An 8,972-nucleotide genomic window follows, 5' to 3' on the forward strand; every position below is an offset into this window, starting at 1 on the left:
CTCATTTTAGTCGGTGTGGCTTCTGTGTTTGTCCACGCCCGCCCCCCCCCCCCCCCCCCCCCCCCCCGTCCGGTTCTGAGTGCGAGGACTGGGCTGTCGTTACTGGGTTCACGCGAGCAACTTTGGGAGGATCGGCCAACGCGCCCAGGAGGCCGACGCCCATTCCCAGGAGGCCGACGCCCATTCCTCGCCGTCCGTTCTCGTTTCGGTTTGCAGTTTTTTCTTTGGACGTGTGCACGCTGGTTGAGCTGCCGCGTGTTCCGTCCCGGTGGCAGGAAGGTAAGGTTCCGCGCTCCTTGTCCCGCATGCCCCGCCTCCTTTGTTTCGCCCCGCCCTCTTCAGGCCGCTGCAGGTTGAACGTCGTCCTCGGTCGGATTCTCTTGTCGCTTCGTCGTCCCGCGAGGATGAATCTCGCCGTAGCCCATCGTCCCATCGCTTTTCCTCACCCGTCACCTCTAATCGCTCGCCGTTCCCCGGGCCCGCCTCTAACGCTCTCGTCCCCCCCCCCGATGGTTCCAGACGGCTTGCGGTCGGTTGTGGAGGAGCTGGAGCTGGAGAGGAACCAGCTGCAGGAGCAGATCCTGAGTCTGGAGGAGCGCTGTCGGGACCTGGAGGATCGGCTGCAGCTGCAGGCCCGCGTGGAGACGTTGCAGGTGAGCCCGTCATGCCCCGCCCAGCCGGCCACGCCTTGCTCTGACCTCCTGCGACCTTCAGCTGTGAACGTTGCCCTCCTCGGGGAGTAGAAGCTTGTAACGGCGCCTTCTAACACAGGTGGCGTTTGATGTAGGTGAGGATGAGCAGCCATTTTGGGTCCCTCAGGTGTGTTGGCTTTCGCGTGTGTGCGGTGGCGGCTAACGGCGGCGGCTAACGGCGTGCTGTGCTTGTTTAATCTGTCTGCGGTGGCGTTTTTAGCTCGCCAGGTGCGACGGTGACGCGGCGAGGGTCTCTATCCGACGCTTCTCCTTCCTCCCGCCGCAGAACGAGGGGGAGAAGCTGCAGAGCCAGCTCGCCGGCGCCCGGAGTCAGCAGAGCAGAGACGCGGAGAAGCATCGGCTGCTGGTCGGCAGCCTCAACGAACAGCTCCGAGGGTAACGAGTTCCGGGAGCGAACCAGAGCCGGGCCGGTCCTGGGCCCGGTCGGGAAGCATTAACTCATCGAGCGCCAGCCCGTCTCCAGCTCGGCTCCAGGATCTCGGCTGAGATTTATTTCTCTTTTATTATTGAGATGTTTTTCTCATCCTTGCTTCTCATCCTTGCTTCTCAGGCTCAGCGACGCCGGGAGTGTCTGGAGATGTCCCTCATCGAGAAGGAGAACACTTTGGCCGAGACTTCCGAGAAGCTCGAGTTCGTCAGCAGCCTCCGAGAGACTTTGAGCGAAAAGGAGGTTCAGTGCAAAGAGGCGTCCGACAAGCTCCTCCGGACCGAGCTCGCTGTGAGACCTTCGGTTCCTCTGGGTCCCTCCAGAGTTAGCGTTAGCGTTAGCGTTAGCTAACGCCGCTGCTTGTCTTCGCTCTGCAGCTCGACAACGTCTCCAGGAGATGCAGCAGCTCAGAGAAGACGTGCTCCGAGCTGAGGTCGGAGGTCGGCGAGCTCACGCAGAGGCTGGGCGTGCTGAAGGAGAAGGTGTGGCTTTAAGCGTGCGGCTAGCGTGCGGCTAGCGGCTCATCGGTTCACTGGAATGATCAGAACTCTCCAGGCTCGCTTAATCTGGTCGATTTGTCTTCTCGTTTCAGACACAAAAGCAGGGCGTAACCATAGAAACGTTACAAGCTGATCTGGACCAGACGACCGAGGAGCTGGACAAACTCAATTCCACGTATTTGGAAGAACGAGCGCAGCTTATTCACGATCTCCAGAGCTGCGAACGGGAGGTCGACGGTCTCAAAGACGCCCTGCTGGAAAAGGACAAGGAGATTTCGACGCTGTCCGGAAGCGCGACGGAGTCCGCGGAGCAGCTCGCGGCGCTGAAACGGGAGCTCCGGAGCAAAGACGAGAGCCTGGCCAGCGTCGGACTCGCGCTGAGCGAGGCGGAGCGGGAGGCCGAGGTCATCAGGGGGTCGCAGAGTTCGGGCCGGCGAGACCTGGATCACGTGATCGCAGAGCTGGTGGCGAACCTGAAGGAAACCGAGAGGAAGCTGGTCGAAGCCGAGGAGGGACGAGAGTCCAGAGCGACGGAGGCCGAAGAAGACAAGGAGACGATTCTGGAGCTTCGGGGGAAGATCCAGAAGCAAATCGTGAGCAGTCGTAATCATCTTTCTGAGAGCCAATCAGAGATCACGGCCCTGAAGGAGCAGCTCCAGCAGTCCGAAGAACTCCGGTCCAAACGTTCAGAGGAGCAGGCGCAGAGGGAGGAGCTCCTCAAAAAGGAGGCGCAAAAGCAACTGGAAACCATCGCATCGCTGGAAACGCGACTCGAGGCAGCGGGGAAGCGGGCCGCCGGCGACGAGCGGAAATTCAACTCGGAGCTGAAAGCGAGGGAATCTGAAAACGAGAAGTTGAGCAGCGAGAGGAAGCAGCTGCAAGACAAAGTCTCGGCGCTGACGGAGGAGAGCGAGCATCGACTTCACGAATGTCAAAGCAGGTACGAGCAGGAAGTCCGGCGCCTCTCGGATCGGGACCGGGACCGGGAGCTGGCGCTGGCGGCGCGCGCGAGGACGCTGTCGGAGGCCGAGGTCCAAAAGGAATCTCTGGAAACGCAGGTTTCACTAAACGACACGATCATCGGTGGCCTTCGGAGAGACAACGAGGAGCTGCAGAGAGCTCTAGAGCGCCACGCTCGGGACGAACGAGGCGGAGCGAGCGAGCGCGAGCGCCTCAGCGGGCTGCTCAGAGAGCGGGACGAGACCGTCGCCCAGCAGCTGGAGCGAGCGCAGCGTCTCGGCGCCGAGATGGAGCAGCTGCGGCGCGACGCCGCGGACGACCTCCGGGCGAAAACGGCGGCCCAGGGAGAGCAGCAAACGCAACTCGAGGAAACGCTGGCGCTGCTCCGAGAACGGGAACGCCGTCTGAGATCCGAGCTGACGGAGAAGGACGGAGTCGTCGCGGCGCTGCGGGCAGAAGTCGAGTCCCTTCGAGGGGAATGCTCCGAGGCGCAGCGGCGAATCACAGACGGAGAAGAGCGGCAGCGTCGGAAGCACAAAGACGACCTGGACCGAGCCAACGAGGCGGTCCGGCGTCTGAGCGAGCGGCTGTCCGGCCTCCAGGTTCAAGTCTCGGAGAAAGAGGCGAGGATCGACGGCCTGTTGGAGGAAACGCGGAAGCTGGCGACGGAAGCGGGCGAATTCAAAAAGCTCTCGGTGGAAAGAGAACTGGAGAGAACGAGCGAACGCGAGAAGCTGTCGAAAACCGTGCTGGAGCGAGAGGAAGAGCTGAAACGGCGGCAAGAACAAGTGGAAGACTTGAAGGAGGAAGTCGGACTCCTCGGCGTGTCCCTGCAGGAGAAGCAACGAGCCGTTTCAGATCAGAGCTCCCGTTTGGAAGCGCAGCGACGCCGAGTGCTTCAGCTTCAGGAGCGAGCGTCCGTCCTGACGTCGGATCTGACGGAGAAGGACGCGACGATCCGGCAGAAGGTAGACGAGTGCAGAGGATATCAGAGCGAAGCGGCGCTGATGCAGGCGGAGGCGGAGTCTCTGAGGCGGGAGTGCGCGGAGGCGAAACGGCTGATGGATCAGAAAGAACGGGCGTCGAGAGATTTAACAGAAGAGCTGGAAAAACAAAAGGAGTCGCTCGGCGCCGCGAGCCGGACCGCCGCGGAGACGAAGACGCGAGAGGACAACCGGAGGGCGGCGGAGACGACTCGCCTCAGAGCGGCGGAGGAGGAGAGCGCAAAGTTAAAGTCCGAGCTTCAGGAAACGCTGGCGGAGCGGTCCAAAGAACGCGAGGAAGCCAGGACGGCGTCCGCGGAGAGGGAGGGGCTTCGCTCGACCGCGGAACGGCAGCAGAACTTCATCCAGCGCCTCACCAGCCGGGTCGCCGAGCTGGAGGACGGGCTGAAGCAGAAAGGGGCGGACAACGACGGTTTAAACGCCGCCGTTTCGGAGCTCCGAGGTCGGATTCACCGTCTGAAGACGATGCTGGAAGATGCGGAACGGTCGAGCTCGGAATATCGGCGTCTATCCGAAGCGAAAGACGGCGAGTGCGAGAGTTTAAAAGAGAGGATTTCACACCTCGAGGAAACGGCGGCGAAGCTGGACGGCGCCCTGAAGGTGCAGAGATCCGAGGTGCGGGAAAAAGACGCGGCGTTATCCGACCAAGCCAAGCGTCTCCAGGACGTTCAGGGGAAGGCCGACGAGGCGCTCCTCTTTCAAACGCGGTTCACGGAAAGCACGGAGCTGGCGACACGTCTTCAAAGTCGGATCCAGTCGCTGTCCGCCGAGCGCGAGAACCTCAGAGCGTCGGCGGAAGCGACGGAACGTGCCTTCAGCGACCTGCGGGGCGAGTTCGCCAGTAACGTAGAGGAGCTGCGAGGTCTGAGGACGCAACTGTCCCACAAGTCCCACGACGCGTCCAACCTGCGCAAGTTGCTGGACAACGCCGGCGGCGAGCATCGGACGGCGAAGGCCGCGGTCGAAACGCTGACGAAGCGGCTGGCGAAGCTTCAGCTTCAACTCGCACGAACGGAAGAGACCAACCGGAGTCTGTCGAAAGAGAAGGACGAGTCCCTGGCGTCTCACCAGGCCGCCGTGTCCCTGCTGACCGTTGAAATCCAGAGGCTGAAGTCTCAGCACCTTCACGTGGCGGGACAAATGGACGCCCTGACGGGGAACCTGGAGCAGCGGGAAATGGCTCTGCACGCAATCAACGATCAATACTCGTCCCAAGCCAGAAGGGCGGCGCAGCTCGTCTCGCAGGTGCAGCGCCTGGAGGAGCAGAACGGGAGGCTGAGGGAGGACGCGCTCTCGTCCCGGAAGGAGCGCCAGACGTCTGCCGCCGAAAACGCACGTCTGCGAGGCGAAGTCGGGAAAGTCCTCGCGGAGAAGGAGGAGCTGGAACGGAGGCGTCAGGAGACGCAGGAGGAGGCCGGCGGCGTGAGGGAGACGACGGAGAAGCTGACATCCGACCGGGAGACGACGGAGGAGCTGACGTCCGACCGGGAGACGACGGAGGAGCCGACGTCCGACCGGGAGACGACGGAGGAGCTGACGTCCGACCGGGAGACGCTGCGATCTCAGGTTAGTGGCAAAGACGAGGAGCTTTCTCGCTTACAGGAAAATGTTCAGAAGGTAGAGTGAGTTCTGCAGGACTCTGAGGAGGAGCGGGAGAAGAACCTGGTGAGTGCCGAGAACGAGTCCAGATCCAAAGACGTTAAAGTCGAAGCTCTGGAGCGAGACCTGGACGGCGTGCGGGACGAGCTAGCCGCGGCGTCTTCCGCCATGAAACGGCGTTCTGATCAGCTGGAGGCGGCGGCGTCGGCGTCGGCCCGGGAAAAGGAGCGAGCGCTAAAAGCAGCAGGACACGAGCTGGAAAGACTCCTGGCGAGGAAAGACGTCCCCGACAGCAACTCCTCGGCGTCTCCGTCCGACGGTCCGTCCTCTTTGCAGGACGCGATAAAGCAGCTGCACCAACGCCATCGGTCTGAGGTCGACGCTTTGAGCCACGAGTTACAAAGAACGCAGGAAGCACTGAGAGAAAGTGGGCGGGGCAGCGAGGGGGACGCCCAACGAGTCGTCCTCCTACAGGACAGACTGGCTGGACTCGGGCGGCAGCTGGAAGACAAAGACACGTCCATTTCTCAAGTCGTGGAATCCGCCTCCAACGAAAGAATGAAAATGATCGAAGAAAAGGAATCTCTAGTCGCTCGGTTGGACGACTTGGAGCGAGAGCACGAATCCGAGAAGCTGCAGCTGGCTGAAGAGAAGGAGGCGTTGCAGAGCGAGCTCGCCGTCGCGTCCGAGGACAAAGACGCCGCCGAGAAGAAGCTTCAGATCCTGAGAGAGGAGCTGCAAAACAAAACGGAGCAGAACGAAGAGCAAAGAGAAGAAATTACCAAGAACAAGTCTGTGGTTTCACGTCTACGGGAGGAAATACGGGAAGCTCGGACCGCTGCCACGGCGTCCGAAGAGAGGCTCTCTGTCCTCCAGGGGGCGCTGGACGAGACGGAGGACGAGCTCCTCAGTCAGAAAGCGGAACGCGAGAGACTGCTGGGACGGTCCGAGTCTGAGAAGCGCCGCTTACGAGACGCCGGGTCGGCCCGGGCGTCGCGGCTGCAGGCCGGCATCGCCGAAAGAGAAGAGGCGTCCGAGCGGGAGCGGAGCGGCTGGACGCGGCGGTCGGACGAACTTCAACAGGAAATCGCGGCGTGCAAAGACGAGCTGAAGGATAAAACGACCTCCGAGGGCAAGATGGCGGAGCTGATGCTTGGAAAGGCGGCGCTCCAGAAGAAAGCCCAGGAGGCGCTGGAGAACGCTCAGGAACGGGAATGGAAGTCGACTCGAGAACTTGCTGACCTGAAAGACGAGTGCGAGGACCAACGCCGTCGGCACGGCGAGGAGATCGGCGCCGTCCAGGCAGCCCTCGAGGAGAAGGTCCGGGAACTGGAGGAGCTCCGTAGAACCTCCGTGTCCGAAGGGGAGGAGCTAGAAAGCGTTCAAGCCAAGTGGGAGGCGACGTCTCTGGAGGTGGAAGATAAGAGCGAGGCTCTCGCCATCCTGGAGCGAAGAGCGGACGCTCTGGAATCACGACTCGATGCGACGGGGGACGAGTTGGGGAGAGCGGCGGAGCGATCTCGGGACCAGAACGAAGCCCGGCCGGGTTCCCAGGCTCGCGTTTCAGAAGAGGAGGAGCCGATCGCCGCCCTCGAGCGCAAACTTCAAGCGGCGTTGGTTTCCAGAAAAGGGCTGGTGAAGGAAACCGCGTCCCTGAAAGAAGAAGCAAAAGATCTGTCGGCCGCGCGTGAAGCCGAGCAGGAGCGGCGCTTCGCTCCGGAATCGTCAGTTCTGAAACTGAAACGAGAAAATCTGGACCTGGGACGGTCCGTTTCGTCTCTGACCAAGGAGGAGGAGCCGCTCGGCGCCGACAACCGCAGCCTGTCGGCGGCCTGCGAGAGCCTGAAGCTCCGTCTGTCCCGCAGAGACGGACAGACGGACGGGTACCTTCGACGACTGCAGGCGGCGGCGCGCTACAAGCGGGAAGAGGCCGACGCAGAGCGGCGAGAGCTGGAAGCAAAGGTCAAAGGTCAAGTCGGCAGAGCCACGCAGGAAACGGAGCAGACGGCCGGCAACATGGACGCCTTCAGGAACTCGCTGGCGTCCCTGCAGAGCGACCGCGAGCGGCTGGTGTCAGAGGCAAAGAGCCGGGGGGGGGGGGGCGGGGGCGGGGCGCCGTCACACGTTCACATTTGTTGTTGCGTCTTCCTGACGTTCCGCCGTCTTGATTTCAGGAGGCGATGAAGAGGAGGGACGGCGGCGGCGAGGAAGAAACGGCCGCTGCGAGGTAAAGGCGGGTTCGTGTCGCGGCGTTCCAGCGCTCCCGTTGGGTCGCGTGTCGTCGTGGAAACGGTTTGAAATGCTGCCGTGTCTGTTTCGTAGGTCCGACGCGGGGACGAAGGACACGCCGGTGAGTCTCCGTCCGTCAGCGGGACGGTTCTGTTCGGGCTCGCCGTCTCCTAACGTTCCCACTCCGTACGGCAGGGAGGCGTCGACCCGGCAGGTCCGAACGGGTCGGAACCCGAGAACGTCCGGCTCCACCGAGACCGTTCTGCCCAGCAAGCCAACGCGAAGGTGAGAACCCAGGAACTGTTCCTCACAGGACCAGAACACGGTTCCTCACAGAACCCAGGAACTGTTCCTCACAGAACCAGAACACGGGTCCACACAGAACCCAGACACGGTTCCTCACAGAACACGGTTCCTCACAGAACCCAGAAACTGTTCCTCACAGAACACGGTTCCTCACAGAACCCAGAAACTGTTCCTCACAGAACACGGTTCCTCACAGAACCCAGAAACTGTTCCTCACAGAACCCAGGACACGGTTCCTCACAGAACCCAGACACGGTTCCTCACAGAACAAGAACACGGGTCCTCACAGAACCAGAACACGGGTCCTCACAGAACCCAGGACACCGTTCCTCACAGAACCCAGACACGGTTCCTCACAGAACCAGAACACGGGTCCTCACAGAACCCAGAAACTGTTCCTCACAGAACCCAGGACACCGTTCCTCACAGAACCCAGACACGGTTCCTCACAGAACCAGAACACGGGTCCTCACAGAACCCAGACACAGTTCCACACAGAACCCAGGACACGGTTCCTCACAGAACCCAGAACACGGGTCCTCACAGAACCAGAACACGGTTCCTCACAGCTTCCCCCCCTTCATTGTTCTCCAGCTGCAGCAGGTTGTGGAGGAGAACGGTTCCATCGCAGCCCAGCTGAGGAACGTTTCCCAAGCCCTGAGGGACACCCAGAACCGCTGCCACCGGCTGGAGGGTCAACTCCAGGCTCAGGTACCCCTCAGGGGGAGAACGGTGCCCCCTGGTGGCGTCGCTGAATTTACCTGAAATGTTGTGTTTTCACCACCAGGGGTCAGTATACGCTGAGGTCGCGCCCGGAGCCCCCCACGAGAGGAACAACCCGAACTCTGAGACCAGCTGGTTCCGAGAGAGGTGAAGAGACACGTGTGTGTGTGTGTGTGTGTGTGTGTGTGTTCTCGTGTGTGTTACTGTGTGTGTTTACGTGTGTGTGTGTGTGTGCGTGTGTGTGTTACTGTGTGTGTGTGTGAGTGTGTTTCTGTGTGTGTGTGTGTGTGTGTGTTTCTGTGTGTGTGTGTGTGCGTGTGTGTGTGTGTGTGTGTGTGTGTGTTCTCGTGTGTGTTCATGTGTGCGTGTGTGTGTGTGTGTGTGTGTGTGTGTTCTCGTGTGTGTTCATGTGTGCGTGTGTGTGTGTGTGTGTGTGTGTGTGTGTGTGTTCGTGTGTGTGTGTGTGTGTGTGTTCATGTGTGTGTGTGTGTGTGTGTGTGTGTGTGTGTGT

The 8,972-nt window shown here is 61.2% G+C and overlaps 1 protein-coding gene across 1 annotated transcript in view; it reads left to right on the forward strand.

Moving 5' to 3' along the window:
- The window catches only part of LOC137895176 (golgin subfamily B member 1-like), a 12,590-nt gene extending 3,978 nt beyond the window's left edge, over window positions 1-8,612 (forward strand). The window contains 13 exon segments of the mRNA XM_068740664.1: window positions 217-279; window positions 520-653; window positions 772-819; window positions 979-1,095; window positions 1,270-1,431; window positions 1,518-1,622; window positions 1,733-5,026; window positions 5,096-7,282; window positions 7,378-7,430; window positions 7,526-7,553; window positions 7,628-7,717; window positions 8,333-8,449; window positions 8,526-8,612. Coding sequence (XP_068596765.1) covers window positions 217-279; window positions 520-653; window positions 772-819; window positions 979-1,095; window positions 1,270-1,431; window positions 1,518-1,622; window positions 1,733-5,026; window positions 5,096-7,282; window positions 7,378-7,430; window positions 7,526-7,553; window positions 7,628-7,717; window positions 8,333-8,449; window positions 8,526-8,612 — 6,485 coding nt within the window.
- Window positions 8,613-8,972: the final 360 nt, after the last annotated feature.

This window comes from Brachionichthys hirsutus, chromosome 1 (genome assembly GCF_040956055.1).
Source record: "Brachionichthys hirsutus isolate HB-005 chromosome 1, CSIRO-AGI_Bhir_v1, whole genome shotgun sequence".
Taxonomy (NCBI): Eukaryota; Metazoa; Chordata; class Actinopteri; order Lophiiformes; family Brachionichthyidae; genus Brachionichthys; species Brachionichthys hirsutus.